The sequence below is a fragment of the Oncorhynchus gorbuscha genome, linkage group LG06 (assembly GCF_021184085.1).
Source record: "Oncorhynchus gorbuscha isolate QuinsamMale2020 ecotype Even-year linkage group LG06, OgorEven_v1.0, whole genome shotgun sequence".
NCBI classification, from domain to species: domain Eukaryota; kingdom Metazoa; phylum Chordata; class Actinopteri; order Salmoniformes; family Salmonidae; genus Oncorhynchus; species Oncorhynchus gorbuscha.
Window position 1 is genome coordinate 82,075,697 of NC_060178.1, and position 19,664 is coordinate 82,095,360.

The following is a 19,664-nucleotide window of genomic DNA, read 5'->3' on the forward strand; positions in this document are numbered from 1 at the left end:
TGAGGACCTGCTTTACAACAGGCCTACAAGCCCTCAGTCCAGCCTCTCAGCCGATTGCGGACAGTAGGAGGACTGATGGAGGGGTTGTGCGTATAACTCGGACAGTTGTTGTTGCCATTCTGAACCTGTCCAGCATGGGTGATGTTCAGATGTACCGATCCTGTGCAGGTGTTGTTACACGTGGTCTGCCACTGAGGATGATCAGCTGTCCGTCCTGTCTCCCTGTAGCGCTGTCTTAGGTGTATCACAGTACAGACATTGCAATTTATTGCCCTGGCCACATCTACAGTCCTCATGCCTCCTTGCAGCATGCCTAAGGCACATTCACATAGATGAGCAGGGACCCTGGGCATCTTTCTTTTGGTGTTCATAGTCAGTAGAAAGGCCTCTTTAGTGTTCTAAGTTTTCATAACTATGACCTTAATTGCCTACCGTTGTAAGCTGTTAGTGTCTTAATGACCATTCCACGAATGCATGTTCATTAATTGTTTATGGTTCATTGAACAAGCATAGGAAACAGTGTTTAATCCCTTTACAATGAAGATCTGTGAAGTTATTTAGATTTTTATGAATTATCTTTGAAAGACAGGGTCCTGAAAAAGGAACGTGTATTTTTGTGCTGAGTTCATAACACACCCAAAATCCCTATATGAATGCACATAAAGGGATTCGTATTCAACCAAGCATGGCATGGTTTGTGTCATTAATCACAAAGGATTGTCCTTAGCTCAGTGCTGAAATAAGTTACTAATCTTTAAGGTGGACATAAACCATCACCAATGTGATGATGCTGATTAAGTGACATGGAAAATAACGCAGCTGCTGCTAATACCAAAGAAAGGTATTAATCGGGGGGAAAACAATGCTTTCAGTAGCACGAGGACTTTGTTAGAGGGGACAACCCTAAAGCACTAGCAGTTCTATTCACTTTTCACTTATTCAACAAGAAACAAACTACAAGGAATTTCAGCAGCTATGTTTTAATGGTTCCTCAAGGGGAATTTTTGGCTTTACTTATGCAATTGACATGTTCTTGCAGCAGTTGAAGAATGGGTCCACACTAAATAAACATGAGACAAAGAGTTGGTGAACTGTTGCACCAGGCTCCATTTCAATGTGCCTCACACAAATGAAGGAAATTCTTTTGGGTATGACAAGGTCCCCTTGATGGTCGGTCTATGCAAACTGAAATGACTCAGGCCCTATTCATACAGTGAAAGAGGTCAACTTCCATAGGCCCTTGTCCTAATCCATCTGTGGGTCTGGGATGGCCAATTATAACTGAAAAATCACCTTTGAGAGTACAAAAATCTGATAACAACTTGTCACAACTCAACAGTGAGTTAATTTGCAAAGGCAGTGCATTGAAACATTTCAATCACATGGTTAGGCTGCATGCTATGAATAACGTGGTTATGACATATTTCCTGAAGTTCTTTAAGGACACATACACAATGCCATTGTATAGAGCCAAGTACTCAGGTAAAATTAACTCATTTCTACTTTAGGGCATCATACACATGCTGAATGATACACATACAGGACAACTCCCCTAGCTGCTAAGGGTACAAAGTACACATCAGATGCCATGCTTCATCAACCCAAACAACTTTTCACCAAATATGAGTTATTTTACAATTGCTTTTAGTGAGTATTAAAATCACTATTCTGTAATGTCTCTAAACTATTTTACAAAACCATAGATTGTCTAAATTTGGTATGTTTGATACTGTCTAAAGAACAAAGAGACTAAAAGCGGTTTCTGTGATGGCTGTTGCACTTCCACATTACTTTCAACTTTTGGTAAGACTACCTTTGTCCAGATGCTGAGGGGGATGGAGTCTAATCCAAACAAAGCACTCCATAACCTCATAATGAGTGCTCTTCTTACGTGGGCTGTTCTGTGAAGGTTGCACCTGCAACCTAGCACAGAGAACCAATACCATCTTTCACAGATGTAAAACAGGTGGCCAGTTTTCGAGACCCTGCTAAGTAAACCATTTTCTGGAATTAAAAATAAACTAATTTGGGGGTAGAAGTAACATGAGTGTTATAGTCAAATCACAATTAATTTAAACTAATATTTAATCTCGATCATTTAATGATGAAAGAATATTATGCATTCTGTGATACAGTTCACATGGGAATTCAAACAAGGTTCCTAGGGAAGATGAAAGACATTTTCACCATAGTGTTAAAAGCTGAAGTTTTGTTCAGGTTGAGAGAACACAAAGACTGAGCCAGGTGCATCTTCACAGACAAGGATGTTGTGCTACCAACATGGAGGTAACACACAGGAACCCCTGAAGACTACACAGACCGAGCCCCCGTGGCAGCAGCTTCAAAGACTACCCATGAATACTCATGCGTGTACTGCACTTTCTGAGTAGCTGTATTCAAAAGGAATGGAACACAAAGGCAAAAAGATGCCGGTTCCTTCACAGCTTGGTTTTACCAAGAGATAGAGGACAAGTTTAAAGTTTAGGTTTCATATTTAATTCACAAACTGTCAGGTTAATCAATATCTAAGAAAACATTTTGTTGAAAATGCTGTTGTATGTTTATAGTCTGTTTAAATGCTGGGCTATAACAATTACAGCAAACACCACAACAGCAACTTAAATGGTTACCTTTGTGTTTTTGTCCATGCTCTTCTCCACCACATCGACTTGTCCTTTCTGTTTGCTTAAATTGTCAGAAATTGTGTCCGTGACACCAGCTGTTGCAGCATATGCAGTTCCTCTGCCTACAACTGAAAACGTTGAAAACGTTACAAAACAACACACACAGGTGCATTTTCTTCCTGCTGAATGCTGATTCACTTGTGTTTGTGTGTTTACAGCTATCATGCGAACAGATATTGTCAGTAAGGTTATTCTGGAATGAAAGGTTAACATCTGTTTATTAGAAAATGTACCGTCACATCAGTATTAAAATAGTTAATTTAATCAATTTTCCAATTGTGCTGGAATGACACAGCTATACTAAAACTTAAAAATTCACACTATGATTAACTTACATGGCTAAACATTTTCCAATATGAAAGTACATATTTTCAGCTTTTGCTTCACAAAATACTGATCACGGTAATAATTCTGATGTGGCTAATAAGTGCCGTTGCTGTGATAAAACCCCAGTTTGGGACACTTGCAGAGAAAAGATTGTAAACATTCATGTGGATAGATAATGAAACCATGAATGACCACAGTACCAATTTCACAGCACATTATTACTACTGGAGAGTCTAAGGTGTTTTATGTTGATCAGTTATATTAATTAGTAAAACACTCTTATATGCTATTGCATTGATTATATTGATGACATGGTAACATCTTGTAATATTTAGGTTTTAGAATTCACATACTTTCCAAACGTGGGCTACTTTTCCCTTTATTGTCCTTGTGCTTATATAGTGATTTTTTGGCCGCTGTCAAATTTGGTTTTGAAAGTTGTGTGGGATCTGTTGACGCGATCTGCTTCTCAGGGGCACAAGTCAGTTCATTGGTGGAGTATTTAGGCACTCTGGAGAATGGCAATGTGCTTTGTGCACTTCTTTTAGTCACCGTTTGTTTTGTATTATTGTCCTCTGAGGATGCAAGTCCTTTTGTATCCTGGTGTGGGTGCTCGTGTTGAGACAACATGCTGCTTACACTGCTGGACTCTTTTACACTTGGCACCCCACGTTTACTCTTTTTGGCACTGGCCGAGTCAGACCCTGTGGTTTCACTGTTGCCCCTCTTCCGCTTCCCAGGGCTAGGCTGAGGCTCCAGTTCAAAGGGAACAAGAACATTTGACTCTGAGGGCAAGCGGGGCAAACGAAGACTTTGTTGTCTCCGCGGGTTGTTAGCTGTAGAGAAGAAGTCCTCAAATACGCCATCATCATCATCATCATATGCACAGGAGGCATGAGAGTAATTTGAGACAGTGCAAGATCTTGCCAAAGCAGGAAGCAAGGATTTTCTCCGTTGGCTCACTTTTGATTTCAGTGTGGTCATCTTTACGGACGTTTGATTAGGCACATTGGGGTTGTCTGGTAAAATTGTAGAAGAATGGCGACTAGAAATGTCCAGATTAACAGTTGGCTTACTTTCTGGAAGAGACGGTGGTGTTCTGCTTTTCCTAACAGGTGGTGTGACTTTTGACATGTTACTTCTGCTGGTTGATCGTCTATTCTTTCCCACTACAAAACTGTCAAACGTAAACACTGATTGCACACTCTTGCTACCCTCCGGGAAGTCATCCAGGCATGGACTCTCTAAAGACCTGTGTTTCTTGATGCCATCACTTTTGATTGAGGTCCTTTTAGGATTTTTGTCTTGTTTATTTGCTTTTTCTTTAGCCGGTGAATTGGGTAACGGACTTGTCTTTTGTCTTGGCACAACACTGCAAGGTGACATCGAAGGTTTCTGAAAGTCTTTCTTGTGCTGTATTTCAATGGTGTCAAAATGTTGCTCCTCTCCATCTGTCTTATTTGAGCCAACAGATACATTAAAATCCTCATCCGGTTCTTCATCTGCATAGGGAAAGATATGCCATTATGAGAATAAGAAAATACACTGAAACTTATAGCATTATATAAATGACAGCGTCAATGTATCTTATGTCCAAGTACTTACACAGTTGTTGCAAAAAAGAGCGGGATGGTGTATTCCCAAGAGGAGGCTTGAGCTCAGGTGATAACCTAGATTTTATCTGTGAAGCTGAGAGAAATCATTAACTAGAGTTGCCACATATCTCATGTCTTTCACAGACTCTGGCCCATGTTTTGTAGGTGCTAAACATACTATAAAATTCAAACAATTGGCCATAGACGTAACACATACCTGTCGGGGAGAGGTTTTCCCTTTTTTCTCTCATTTCTTTCAGGCGCTGTGCCATGGACTCAGACCTTTTCATAGAAGGACTGTAAACTATTCCGTTCTCTTCATCGATAATGTAAGGGGACACATCTGTAACTATACAGAAATAAATTTCAATATGAAACCACATCCACGCACAAAATGACAGCCATGAGGAGAGATTTCTTACTAAGAGGTGATTTTGGCACTAGGTCTTTGATCATCTTATCCAGTTTTTTTTTCAAGCGCCTGTCATTCTCAGGGGTCCTCTGAGGGGTGTCTCTTGGCTGCATACAACGATGCTGTATGAAAGAAAATAATATTATTTTGTATTTGGATTAATCTCATAAAAAAACTTTTAAAGACCCTTTCAATAAATACACGTATTAAACCAATAGACAAATTATTCATGTTCTTTGGCAAAAAGTCCTTGCTCGACCATTACAATTTTTAAGAAATAAAATAAATATAGTTTAACTCCAGACAGCCAAGTAGACAGTGATCAAAGAAAAGTTATGTACAGTAATTATTTTAACCAAACAAAGAATTGTACATTTGCTTACCACCCTTTTCTTGAGTGCTGGATTAACTTCATCATTTAATGCCGGACACAACTCTTCATTAACATGTTCACCATCATCTTTACATCTGCATTAATAAACAAAAACATCATGAGTGATAGGATAACAGAGAACCCAACTATTTTATTTGTCAGTCAGTGACACCTTGTGGCTGGTGTAATAATTGCAAAAACAAAATGGCCATATCACTAACTTGTCATCACCAGACCAAAGTATATTGAAGATACATTGTTGCCATTGCTGTGATCATGCACTTTAAAGAAAATAAAGAATATACACAGAAATTAAGCTTGAGGTTTACCTGGCCACCCAAAGGACAGACACAAGTTTCACACCAGTCTTCTTGGCTTTATTCCAGGTGGCTTGATGGCCATTTTTAAAGACTACGTGGGTGACTTGTTTATTGAAGGTTTTTGACACCTGGAATTATACAGGGAAAATCACAATGTGAAACGGCACATAGTAAAAACAAACTTCTGTGTAGTTAGTTAGCAGTGTAGCTACAGTGCCTTGCGAAAGTATTCAGCCCCCTTGAACTTTGCGACCTTTTGCCACATTTCAGGCTTCAAACAAAGATATAAAACTGTATTTTTTGTGAAGAATCAACAACAAGTGGGACACAATCATGAAGTGGAACGACATTTATTGGATATTTCAAACTTTTTTAACAAATCAAAAACTGAGAAATTGGGCGTGCAAAATTATTCAGCCCCCTTAAGTTAATACTTTGTAGTGCCAACTTTTGCTGCGATTACAGCTGTAAGTCGCTTGGGGTATGTGTATCAGTTTTGCACATCGAGAGACTGAAATTTTTTCCCATTCCTCCTTGCAAAACAGCTCGAGCTCAGTGAGGTTGGATGGAGAGCATTTGTGAACAGCAGTTTTTAGTTCTTTCCACAGATTATCGATTGGATTCAGGTCTGGACTTTGACTTGGCCATTCTAACACCTGGATATGTTTATTTTTGAACCATTCCATTGTAGATTTTGCTTTATGTTTTGGATCATTGTCTTGTTGGAAGAAAAAAAATTACGTCCCAGTCTCAGGTCTTTTGCTGACTCCATCAGGTTTTCTTCCAGAATGATCCTGTATTTGGCTCCATCCATCTTCCCATCAATTTTGACCATCTTCCCTGTCCCTGCTGAAGAAAAAAAGCAGGCCCAAACCATGATGCTGTCACCACCATGTTTGACAGTGGGGATGGTGTGTTCAGGGTGTTGCTTTTACCCCAAACATAACATTTTGCATTGTTGCCAAAAAGTTCAATTTTGGTTTCATCTGACCAGAGCACCTTCTTCCACATGTTTGGTGTGTCTCCCAGGTGGCTTGTGGCAAACTTTAAACGACACTTTTTATGGATATCTTTAAGAAATGGCTTTCTTCTTGCCACTCTTCCATAAAGCCCAGATTTGTGCAATATACGACTGATTGATGTCCTATGGACAGAGTCTCCCACCTCAGCTGTAGATCTCTGCAGTTCATCCAGAGTGATCATGGGCCTCTTGGCTGCATCTCTGATCAGTCTTCTGAAAGTTTTCCTTGTAGATTTGAGCTGAAAGTTTTGGGAGAGCTTGGGGTATCCAAATCAGGCCAGGTCTTGTTCCTTGTTCTTAGATTTGCAGTGGTCTGATACTCCTTCCATTTCAATCATTTATCGATCATTCAGAGATCCTCACTGAACTTCAGTGTACAATCAGAGAAAAATAAGTAACCAAGTTAAATTTAGGGAAGGAAAGTGTAAAATGCTGCGGAGGACGTGCTTCTGGCAAGCAACAAACCATCTGATGACATGTAAATGTTAAGGCTACACCTACATGCAAACTGAAACTCATAGATAGCTAGCTAGCTAGCTAGCTTGCTCTCCAGAATCTAAGGCATTAACAAGACATGCTGTTTTATCCCAAAGGTTCTCAGCTATAAGCACCGCTTAAGGCCCGCCGGCTATGATTTTGGCGGTCTTATGCCACGATTTTGCCATCCCAAACTCTTAGGTAGTAAATGGTTGTCGGATGACTTGGCTTGTTCAGTGTGACAGGGTCTAGGTCTGCCGATTAAGTACAGCTACACGTGTGGTCGTAGGCTCCGACAAAGTTCTGGCAACATCAGAAATGTCAAGCCTTTATCGTGTATGCCCTAGTGTGGTTGGTGTTATGAGCAGATCCCGGTGACTGACCAATAGGAACACGGCCCTAATTATCTTGTTCAGCCTACTACATGACATCTTAAAATTAGGCTACCTAACGGGATTTTGTAAAGTCACAAAATCGGCAAATCAAAATAAATGTTCTTCCACAGTGACCATTTCTTTCTGAGTTCAGGCATATGAAGTATGCAAACTTCTGAAAACTATTTCTAAGACGCATACTTCCAGCATTTTCAAACTCACTTCACTCGCGGATATGCATAGAGTGAGGCTTGCACTGCTTTGATGGAACATACACCGCTGCAGTTGACATAGCTTACGTCGGCTGACATATTCTGTGATTGGCATGCGAGGTTATGACGACAAAACTGAAGCAAATCGTACAGGTTGATATCAAGATCATGATTTGGTAACATTGCACAGTGTGACATGTCATAATTGTAAAAGACTAAATCTGACGTAGTGTGGAAACGACTCATTGTTAGCGCGCAGGCATGATCATCTCGTGATTATACACAGATCTATGGTGTAATTGGGAAGGTGCAGAAATAACCCACATCCATGTTCTCCTTTTGTTAGGTATTTTCATTATTAAACATGCAATGAACTACATGGAGGGAAAAGTAAACAGACAGAACTCTTGTTAATGGGTATGCACAAAAACAAGAGCTCAACATTACATTTAAACTACTCAATCAGTGACATCTCTGATGGGCATTGACTAGAGCAGTAGAGTCAGTAGTTTCTGACGTCGTTATGCGCAGGATAGCTGAGGTGAGAATCCGTAAGAGATGATCTGTGCCTTGACTTGTTATACACTGCTCAAAAAAATAAAGGGAACACTTAAACAACACAATGTAATTCCAAGTCAATCACACTTCTGTGAAATCAAACTGTCCACTTAGGAAGCAACACTGATTGACAATACATTTCACATGCTGTTGTGCAAATGGAATAGACAACAGGTGGAAATTATATGCAATTAGCAAGACACCCCCAATAAAGGAGTGGTTCTGCAGGTGATGACCACAGACCACTTCTCAGTTCCTATCAAATCAAATTTTATTTGTCACATACACATGGTTAGCAGATGTTAATGCGAGTGTAACGAAATGCTTGTGCTTCTAGTTCCGACAATGCAGTAATAACCAACAAGTAATCTAACTAACAATTCCAAAACTACTGTCTTATACACAGTGTAAGGGGATAAAGAATATGTACATAAAGATATATGAATGAGTGATGGTACAGAGCAGCATAGGCAAGATACAGTAGATGTATATACTGTACTCGATACCATATGAGATGAGTATGTAAACAAAGTGGCATAGTTAGTGGTTAGTGATACATGTATTACATAAGGATGCAGTGGATGATAGAGTACAGTATATACATATGCATATGAGATGAATAAATGTAGGGTATGTAACATTATATAAGGTAGCATTTTTTAAAGTGGCTAGTGATATATTTTACATCATTTCCCATCAATTCCCATTATTAAAGTGGCTGGAGTTGAGTCAGTGTCAGTGTCAGTGTGTTGGCAGCAGACACTCAATGTTAGTGGTGGCTGTTTAACAGTCTGATGGCCTTGAGATAGAAGCTGTTTTTCAGTCTCTCGGTCCCAGCTTTGATGCACCTGTACTGACCTCGCCTTCTGGATGATAGCTGGGTGAACAGGCAGTGGCTCGGGTGGTTGTTGTCCTTGATGATCTTTATGGCCTTCCTGTGACATTGGGTGGTATAGGTGTCCTGGAGGGCAGGTAGTTTGCCCCCGGTGATGCGTTGTGCAGACCTCACTACCCTCTGGAGAGCCTTACGGTTGTGGGCGGAGCAGTTCCCGTACCAGGCGGTGATACAGCCCGCCAGGATGCTCTCGATTGTGCATCTGTAGAAGTTTGTGAGTGCTTTTGGTGTCAAGCCGAATTTCTTCAGCCTCCTGAGGTTGAAGAGGCGCTGCTGCGCCTTCTTCACGATGCTGTCTGTGTGAGTAGACCAATTCAGTTTGTCTGTGATGTGTATGTCGAGGAACTTAAAACTTGCTACCCTCTCCACTACTGTTCCATCGATGTGGATAGGGGGGTGTTCCCTCTGCTGTTTCCTGAAGTCCACAATCATCTCCTTAGTTTTGTTGACGTTGAGTGTGAGGTTATTTTCCTGACACCACACTCCGAGGGCCCTCACCTCCCCCCTGTAGGCCGTCTCGTCGTTGTTGGTAATCAAGCCTACCACTGTTGTGTCGTCCGCAAACTTGATGATTGAGTTGGAGGCGTGCGTGGCCACGCAGTCGTGGGTGAACAGGGAGTACAGGAGAGGGCTCAGAACGCACCGTTGTGGGGCCCCAGTGTTGAGGATCAGCGGGGTTGAGATGTTGGTGCCTACCCTCACCACCTGGGGGGCGGCCCGTCAGGAAGTCCAGTACCCAGTTGCACAGGGCGGTGTCGAGACCCAGGGTCTCGAGCTTGATACATTTACATTTACGTCATTTAGCAGACGCTCTTATCCAGAGCGACTTACAAATTGGTGCATTCACCTTATGACATCCAGTGGGACAGTCACTTAACAATAGTGCATCTAAAACTTAGGGGGGGGGGGGGTGAGAGGGATTACTTATCCTATCCTAGGTATTCCTTAAAGAGGTGGGGTTTCAGGTGTCTCCGGAAGGTGGTGATTGACTCCGCTGTCCTGGCGTCGTGAGGGAGTTTGTTCCACCATTGGGGGGCCAGGGCAGCGAACAGTTTTGACTGGGCTGAGCGGGAGCTGTACTTCCTCAGTGGTAGGGAGGCGAGCAGGCCAGAGGTGGATGAACGCAGTGCCCTTGTTTGGGTGTAGGGCCTGATCAGAGCCTGGAGGTACTGAGGTGCCGTTCCCCTCACAGCTTGGAGGGTACTATGGTGTTGAATGCCGAGCTGTAGTCGATGAACAGCATTCTCACATAGGTATTCCTCTTGTCCAGATGGGTTAGGGCAGTGTGCAGTGTGGTTGAGATTGCATCGTCTGTGGACCTATTTGGGCGGTAAGCAAATTGGAGTGGGTCTAGGGTGTCAGGTAGGGTGGAGGTGATATGGTCCGTGACTAGTCTCTCAAAGCACTTCATGATGACGGAAGTGAGTGCTACGGGCGGTAGTCGTTTAGCACAGTTACCTTAGCTTTCTTGGGAACAGGAACAATAGTGGCCCTCTTGAAGCATGTGGGAACAGCAGACTGGTATAGGGATTGATTGAATATGTCCGTAAACACACCGGCCAGCTGGTCTGCGCATGCTCTGAGGGCGCGGCTGGGGATGCCGTCTGGGCCTGCAGCCTTGCGAGGGTTAACACGTTTAAATGTCTTACTCACCTCGGCTGCAGTGAAGGAGAGTCCGCATGTTTCCGTTGCAGGCCGTGTCAGTGGCACTGTATTGTCCTCAAAGCGGGCAAAAAAGTTATTTAGTCTGTCTGGGAGCAAGACATCCTGGTCCGTGACTGGGCTGGTTTTCTTGTAGTCCGTGATTGACTGTACACATGCCTCGTGTCTGAGCCGTTGAATTGAGATTCTACTTTGTCTCTGTACTGACGCGTAGCTTGTTTGATAGCCTTGCGGAGGGAATAGCTGCATTGTTTGTATTCGGTCATGTTACCAGTCACCTTGCCCTGATTAAAAGCAGTGGTTCGCGCTTTCAGTTTCACGCGAATGCTGCCATCAATCCACAGTTTCTGGTCAGGGAATGTTTTAATCGTTGCTATGGGAACGACATCTTCAACGCACGTTCTAATGAACTCGCACACCGAATCAGCGTATTCGTCAATGTTATCTGACGCAATAAGAAACATATCCCAGTCCACGTGATGGAAGCAGTCTTGGAGTGTGGAGTCAGCTTGGTTGGACCAGCGTTGGACAGACCTCAGCGTGGGAGCTTCTTTTTTAGTTTCTGTCTGTAGGCAGGGATCAACAAAATGGAGTCGTGGTCAGCTTTTCCAAAAGGAGGGCGGGGCAGGGCCTTATATGCGTCGCGGAAGTTAGAGTAACAATGATCCAAGGTTTTTCCACCCCTGGTTGCGCAATCGATATGCTGATAAAATGTAGGGAGTCTTGCTTTCAGATAAGGCCTTCTTAAAATCTCCAGCTACAATGAATGCAGCCTCCGGATAAATGGTTTCCAGTTTGCAAAGAGTTACATAAAGTTCGTTCAGAGCCATCGATGTGTCTGCTTGGGGGGGATATATACGGCTGTGATTATAATCGAAGAGAATTCTCTTGGTAGATAATGTGGTCGACATTTGATTGTGAGGAATTCTAAAATCAGGTGAACAGAATGATTTGAGTTCCTGTAGGTTTCTTTCATCACACCATGTCTAGTTAGCCATAAGGCATACGCCCCCGCCCCTCTTCTTACCAGAAAGATGTTTGTTTCTGTCGGCGCGATGCATGGAGAAACCTGCTGGCTGCAACGCCTCCGATAGAGTCTCTCCAGTGAGCCATGTTTCCGTGAAGCAATGAACGTTACAGTCTCTGATGTCCCTCTGGAATGCTACCCTTGCTCGGATTTCATCAACCTTGTTGTCAAGAGACTGGACATTGGCGAGAAGAATGCTAGGGAGTGGTGCACGATGTGCCCGTCTCCGGAGTCTGACCAGAAGACCGCCTCGTTTCCCTCTTTTTCGGAGTCGTTTTGGGTCGCCGCATGGGATCCATTCCGTTGTCCTGTTTGAAAGGCAGAACACAGGATCCGCGTCGCGAAAATCATATTCTTGGTCGTACTGATGGTGAGTTGACGCTGATCTTATATTCAGTAGTTCTTCACGACTGTATGTAATGAAACCTAGGATGACCTGGGGTACTAATGTAAGAAATAACACGTAAAAAAAAAAAACTGCATAGTTTCCTAGGAACGCGAAGCGAGGCAGCCATCTCTAGCGGCGCCGGTTCATATGCTTCCTGGCTGATGTTTTGGTCACTTTTGAATGCTGGTGGTGCTTTCACTCAAGTGGTAGCATGAGACGGAGTCTACAAGTGGCTCAGGTAGTGCAGCTCATCCAGGATGCTGTGTCTGTCAGCGTAGTGTCTAGAGCATGGAGGCACTACCAGGAGACAGGCCAGTACATCAGGAGACGTGGAGGAGGCCGTAGGAGGGCAACAACCCAGCAGCAGGACCGCTACCTCCGCCTTTGTGCAAGGAGGAGCAGGAGGAGCACTGCCAGAACCCTGCAAAATGACCCCCAGCAGGCCATAAATATGCATGTGTCTGCTCAAACGGTCAGAAACAGACTCCATGAGGGTGGTATGAGGGCCCGACGTCCACAGGTGGAGTTTGTGCTTACAGCCCAACACCGTGCAGGACGTTTGGCATTTGCCAGAGAACACCAAGATTGGCAAATTCGCCACTTGCACCCTGTGCTCTTCACAGATGAAAGCAGGTTCACACTGAGCACGTGACAGACATGACAGAGTCTGGAGACGCCGTGGAGAACGTTCTGCTGCCTGCAACATCCAGCATGACCGGTTTGGCGGTGGATCAGTCATGGTGGCAGAGTAGCCTAGTGGTTAGAGCGTTGGACTAGTAACCGGAAGGTTGCAAGTTCAAATCCCTGAGCTGACAAGGTACAAATCTGTCGTTCTGCCCCTGAACAGGCAGTTCCTAGGACATCATTGAAAATAAGAATTTGTTCTTAACCGACTTGCCTAGTTAAACAAAGATTGTAAAAAATGGTGTGGGGGGGCCGCACAGCCCTCCATGTGCTCGCCAGAGGTAGCCTGGCTGCCATTAGGTACCCCACCTCTTTAAGGAATACCTAGGATAGGATAAGTAATCCCTCTCACCCCCCCCCCTTTAAGATTTAGATGCACTATTGTAAAGTGACTGTTCCACTGGATGTCATAAGGTGAATGCACCAATTTGTAAGTCGCTCTGGATAAGAGCGTCTGCTAAATGACTTAAATGTAATGTACCGAATATGAGATCCTAATATATGCCATTTAGCAGACGCTTTTATCCAAAGCGACTTACAGTCATGTGTGCATACATTCTACGAATGGGTGGTCCCGGGGATCGAACCCACTACCCTGGCGTTACAAGCGCCATGCTCTACCAACTGAGCTACAGAAGGATCCTCAGACCCCTTGTGAGACCATATGCTGGTGCGGTTGGCCCTGGGTTCCTCCTAATGCAAGAGTGGCTGGAGTGTCAGCAGTTCCTGCAAGAGGAAGGCATTGATGCTATGGACTGGCCCGCCCGTTTCCCAGACCTGAATCCAATTGAGCACATCTGGGACGTCATGTCTCGCTCCATCCACCAATGCCACGTTGCACCACAGACTGTCCAGGAGTTGCCGGATGCTTTAGTCCAGGTCTGGGAGGAGATCCCTCAGGAGACCATCCGCCACCTTATCAGGAGCATGCCCAGGCGTTGTAGGGAGGTCATACGTGAAGGCAACATACACTACTGAGCCTCATTTTGACTTGTTTTAAGGACATTACATCAAAGTTGGATAAATTTGATTTCCATTGATCATTTGTGTGATTGTTGTCAGCACATTCAACTATGTAAAGAAAAAAAGTATTTAATAAGAATATTTCATTCATTCAGATCTAGGATGTGTTATTTTAGTGTACCCTTTATTTTTTTGAGCAGTGTATTTCGTCACTGAACATGTCTATTCACATGCATAGATTGACTCAAACAGTACAAACATCTTCTGAGCATGACTCCTAATCTTTGGAAAGTTTTGTTCGAGAGACACATAGAACTTCATCAGTGACATTGTTTTGAATAGTTCCCCAAGCACTGCATCAGACTGAAGATCGATAAGCTCAAGTTGCAGGTCAGTGGAAGCGTTATCCACATTGAAGGTGAAAGGAGAGGAAACCAACAGCATGTCATTTTCCAACACTTTGAAATCCTCAAAATGATGAGAAAACTCACCGTTCCAAAGCACGCAACAGCAATGTATACTTCTCCCGCTGGTCATCTGATAGGGAACCGACTAGTAGTGTCGGAAGGTGAATGAGATTGTTGGCTTCTACATGGTGGGACAGGAGGAGTAATTTTCCCTTGAAGGCTTTGACAAGGCTGTACATCTGATATGCAAAAAGGCCCTTCCCTTGTAGTTTGGAAATCAGTTCATTCATTAGGGCCATGATGTCCACAGTGAAGGAAAAAACAAAAATAATAATAAAAAATAAAAAAATCAGCCAACCATTCTTTATCTTTCATATGCAAAAACTCAGAAAGCACCGACATCAGGCCCCACCCCCTTTTAAGCACCTTCCCCAAACTCAGCCATCTCATGTTTGTGTGGTAGGGGGAGATCTGCAGGACCGGACGTGGTCTCTTCCAACAGTGAGACAAACTGCATGTGGTTTAAAGATTTTGCTCTTATGAAGTTCACCACTTTAGTGACTGTATCCACAACACATTTACAGAGCACCCCCTGATGAATAATCCAATGCAGGAAATAATTTTCTGATCTGGGTTGAGCTCAGCAACTTGATCTTGTATCCTTTTCAAAAGGCCAACATTTTTTCCTGTCAAGTTTGGGCACCCATCAGTGGTCACGCTGGACAACTTTTTAAAACTCAGTCCCAGCTTTGCCACACACTTATTAACCTCCTCCAACTAATATTTCCCTGTGGTTGTGTTCTTCATTGACCGCACTGAAGCAAGCTCCTTTGTAATTTGAAAGTCTGGGGTTATGCCTCGTAAGAAATATTTCGATGCCCACTCTTGCTGGAACACCCTACATTCACTGTCTACTTTCCTTTTCTTTGAAAAACTCATTTTTGCACAATTTCTAGCTAGCTATTATTTGTAACTGTGACGCATGTGTCAGCCGGTCAGTCACTGTCTGTCCTCGTGCAGTTATTTATACGTGCCTTCAAAATAGATGGTTCACAAGCGGTGGGAGTTAAATCATTACACAAAGGCAAGTATTCATTGGGCCTTTTATGTGAATAACAAATACATTTTTCAAAATTTTACTAATCCCAAATTATTTATGTGATCCGAGTATGATTCAGCAGGCCGTATTGAATCAGGCCAGGGGCTGTATGCCTTTGCCCAGGACTGCACTAAACACATATTAAATTATGTCTGAGTGTTGGAGTATGCCCCTGGTTACCCGTAAAGAAAAATTCAATTAAATGGTGCTGTCTGGTTTGCTTAATATAAGGAATATGAAACGATTTATATGTTTACTTCTAATACTTACAGTTGAAGTCAGAAGTTCACATACACTTAGGTTGGAGTCACTAAAACTCGTTTTTCAATCACTCCACAAATTCCTTGTTAACACACTACAGTTTTGGCAAGTCGGTTAGGACATCTACTCTGTGCATGACACAAGTAATTTTTCCAACAATTGTTTACAGACAGATTATTTCACAATTCCAGTTGACTGTGCCTTTAAACAGCTTGGAAAATACCAGCAAATGTTATGGCTTCAGAAGCTTCTGATAGGCAAATTTACATCATTTGAGTCAATTGGAGGTGTACCTGTGAATGTATTTCAAGGCCTACCTTCAAACTCAGTGCCTCTTTGTTTGACATCATGGGAAAATCAAAAGAAATCAGCCAAGACCTCAGAAAAAAAATTGTAGCCCTCCACAAGTCTGGTTCATCCTTGGGAGCAATTTCCAAATGCCTGAAGGTACCACGTTCATCTGTACAAACAATAGTATGCAAGTATAAACACCATGGGACCACGCAGCTGTCATACTGCTCAGGAAAGGAGACGCGTTCTGTCTCCTAGAGATGAACATACTTTGGTGCAAAAAGTGTAAGTCAATACCAGAACAACAGCAAAGGACCTTGTGAAGATTCTGAAGGAAACAGATACAAAAGTATCTATATCCACAGTGCAGTGAGTCCTATATTGACATAAACTGAAAGGCCACTAAGCAAGGATGAAGCCACTGTTCCAAAACCACCATTAAACAGCCAGATGACTGTTTGCAACAGCACATGGGGACAAAGATCATACTTTTTGGAGAAATACCTTCTGGTCTGATGAAACAAAAATATAATTGTTTGGCCATAATGACCATTGTTATGTTTGGAGGAAAAAAAGGGGAGGCTTGCACGCCAAAGAACACCATCCCACCATGAAGAATGGGGGTGGCAGCATCATGTTGTGGGGGTGCTTTGCTGCAGGAGGGACTGGTGCACTTCACAAAATAGAAGGCATCATGAGGAAATTATATGGATATATTGAAGCAACATCTCCAGACATCAGTCAGGAAGTTAAAGCTTGGTTGCAAATGGGTCTTCCAAATGGACAATGACCCCAAGCATACTTCCAAAGTTGTGGCAAAATGGCTTGAGGACAACAAAGTCAATGTACAAAGCCCTGACCTCAATCCTATAGAAAATGTGTGGGCAGAGCTGAATAAGCGTGTGCGAACAAGGAGGCCTACAAACCTGACTCAGTTACACCAGCTTTGTCAGGAGGAATGGGTCAAAATTCACCCAACTTATTGTGGGAAGCTTGTGGAAGGCTACCCAAAACGTTTGACCCAAGTTAATCAACTTAAAGGCATTGCTACCAAATGCATGTAAACTTCTGACCCACTGGGAATGTGATGAAATAAATAAAAGCTCAAATAAATCACTACTATTATTCTGACATTTCCCATTCTTAAAATAAAGTGGTCATCCTAACTGACCTAAAACAGGGAATTTTTACGAGGATTAAATGTCAAGAATTGGGAAAAACTTAATTTAAATGTATTTGGCTAAGGTGTATATAAACTTCCGACTTCAACTGTAAGTATATTTGAGCAATTACATTTACTTTTGATACTTAAGTACATTTAAAAACAAATATTTTTACTAAAGTAGTATTTTACTGGGTGACTCACTTTTACTTGAGTAAAAGTAAAGATATGTTAATAGAAAATTACTTAAGTATGACAATTGGGTACTTTTTCCACCATGACTTTTCTCCATCCTTTTCTCAGTGTAGCCAGCCTACTTTTCTTGGTGAAATGCAAGATAAACTTTAAGCAAAACATTAGGAAACAAAGCTGTTTACATTATTGCTATGATAAACATTAGAAATAGGATGGCCATACCTAGGTTTTTTGCAAAAAAATGTCTTGCTTTTTCATTGTAAGCTCATTTACTTGTGTGGCTAACAGTCAAATACTGTTGCACTTCTGTTGTCATCTGCCGAATGTGTTGCACTAATGTATTTTCTGTGAAGGAAAACTACAGTGGGGCAAAAAAGTATTTAGTCAGCCACAAATTGTGCAAGTTCTCACACTTAAAAAGATGAGGCCTGTAATTTTCCTCATAGGTACACTTCAACTATGACAGACAAAATGAGAAGAAAAAAAAATCCAGAAAATCACATTGTAGGATTTTTAATGAATTTGCAAATTATGGTGGAAAATAAGTATTTGGTCAATAACAAAAGTTTCTCAATACTTGTTATATACCCTTTGTTGGCAATGACAGAGGTCAAACGTTTTCTGTAAGTCTTCACAAGGTTTTCACACACTGTTGCTGGTATTTTGGCCCATTCCTCTAGAGCAGTGATGTTTTGGGGCTGTTGCTGGGCAACACGGACTTTTTACATTTTACATTACATTTAAGTCATTTAGCAGACGCTCTTATCCAGAGCGACTTACAAATTGGTGCATTCACCTTATGACATCCAGTGGAACAGCCACTTTACAATAGTGCATCTACATATTTTAAGGGGGGGGAGGGGGTGAGAAGGATTACTTTATCCTATCCTAGGTATTCCTTAAAGAGGTGGGGTTTCAGGTGTCTCCGGAAGGTGGTGATTGACTCCGCTGTCCTGGCGTCGTGAGGGAGTTTGTTCCACCATTGGGGAGCCAGAGCAGCGAACAGTTTTGACTGGGCTGAGCGGGAACTGTACTTCCTCAGTGGTAGGGAGGCGAGCAGGCCAGAGGTGGATGAACGCAGTGCCCTTATTTGGGTGTAGGGCCTGATCAGAGCCTGGAGGTACTGAGGTGCCGTTCCCCTCACAGCTCCGTAGGCAAGCACCATGGTCTTGTAGCGGATGCGAGCTTCAACTGGAAGCCAGTGGAGAGAGCGGAGGAGCGGGGTGACGTGAGAGAACTTGGGAAGGTTGAACACTAGACGGGCTGCGGCGTTCTGGATGAGTTGTAGGGGTTTAATGGCACAGGCAGGGAGCCCAGCCAACAGCGAGTTGCAGTAATCCAGACGGGAGATGACAAGTGCCTGGATTAGGACCTGCGCCGCTTCCTGTGTGAGGCAGGGTCGTACTCTGCGGATGTTGTAGAGCATGAACCTACAGGAACGGGCCACCGCCTTGATGTTAGTTGAGAACGACAGGGTGTTGTCCAGGATCACGCCAAGGTTCTTAGCACTCTGGGAGGAGGACACAATGGAGTTGTCAACCGTGATGGCGAGATCATGGAACGGGCAGTCCTTCCCCGGGAGGAAGAGCAGCTCCGTCTTGCCGAAGTTCAGCTTGAGGTGGTGATCCGTCATCCACACTGATATGTCTGCCAGACATGCAGAGATGCGATTCGCCACCTGGTCATCAGAAGGGGGAAAGGAGAAGATCTTTCAACTCCCTCCAAAGATTTTCTATGGGGTTGAGATCTAGAGACTGGCTAGGCCACTCCAGGGCGTTCAAATGCTTCTTACGAAGCCACTCCTTCGTTGCCCGGGGTGTGTGTTTGGGATCATTGTCATGCTGAAAGACCCAGTCATGTTTCATCTTCAATGCCCTTGCTGACGGAAGGAGGTTTTCACTCAAAATCTCACGATACATGGCCCCATTCCTTCTTTCCTTTACACGGATCAGTCGTCCTGGTCCCTTTGCAGAAAAACATCCCCAAAGCATGATGTTTCCACCCCCATGCTTCACAGTAGGTATGGTGTTCTTTGGATGCAACTCAGCATTCTTTGTCCTCCAAACACAACGAGTTGAGTTTTTACCAAAAAGTTCTATTTTGGTTTCATCTGACCGTATGACATTCTCCCAATCTTCTTCTGGATCATCCAAATGCTCTCTAGCAAACATCAGAGGGGCCTGGACATGTACTGGCTTAAGCAGGGGGACACGTCTGGCACTGCAGGATTTGAGTCCCTGGTGGCGTAGTGTGTTACTGATGGTATGCTTTGATACT

The 19,664-nt window shown here is 43.2% G+C and overlaps 1 protein-coding gene across 1 annotated transcript in view; it reads right to left on the reverse strand.

Annotated features, from left to right (window-relative positions):
- Window positions 1–5,767, reverse strand: part of LOC124038417 (microcephalin-like) — a 41,710-nt gene extending 35,943 nt beyond the window's left edge. The window contains exons 1-7 of the mRNA XM_046354275.1: window positions 5,721–5,767; window positions 5,402–5,486; window positions 5,029–5,140; window positions 4,824–4,955; window positions 4,617–4,700; window positions 4,088–4,513; window positions 2,631–2,752 (exon numbers count right to left, since the gene is read on the reverse strand). Of these exons, the coding sequence (XP_046210231.1) occupies window positions 2,631–2,752; window positions 4,088–4,513; window positions 4,617–4,700; window positions 4,824–4,955; window positions 5,029–5,131 (867 nt within the window). The 5' untranslated portion in view covers window positions 5,132–5,140; window positions 5,402–5,486; window positions 5,721–5,767. The remainder of the gene's footprint in view (window positions 1–2,630; window positions 2,753–4,087; window positions 4,514–4,616; window positions 4,701–4,823; window positions 4,956–5,028; window positions 5,141–5,401; window positions 5,487–5,720) is intronic.
- Between the last annotated feature and the right edge of the window lie 13,897 nt (window positions 5,768–19,664).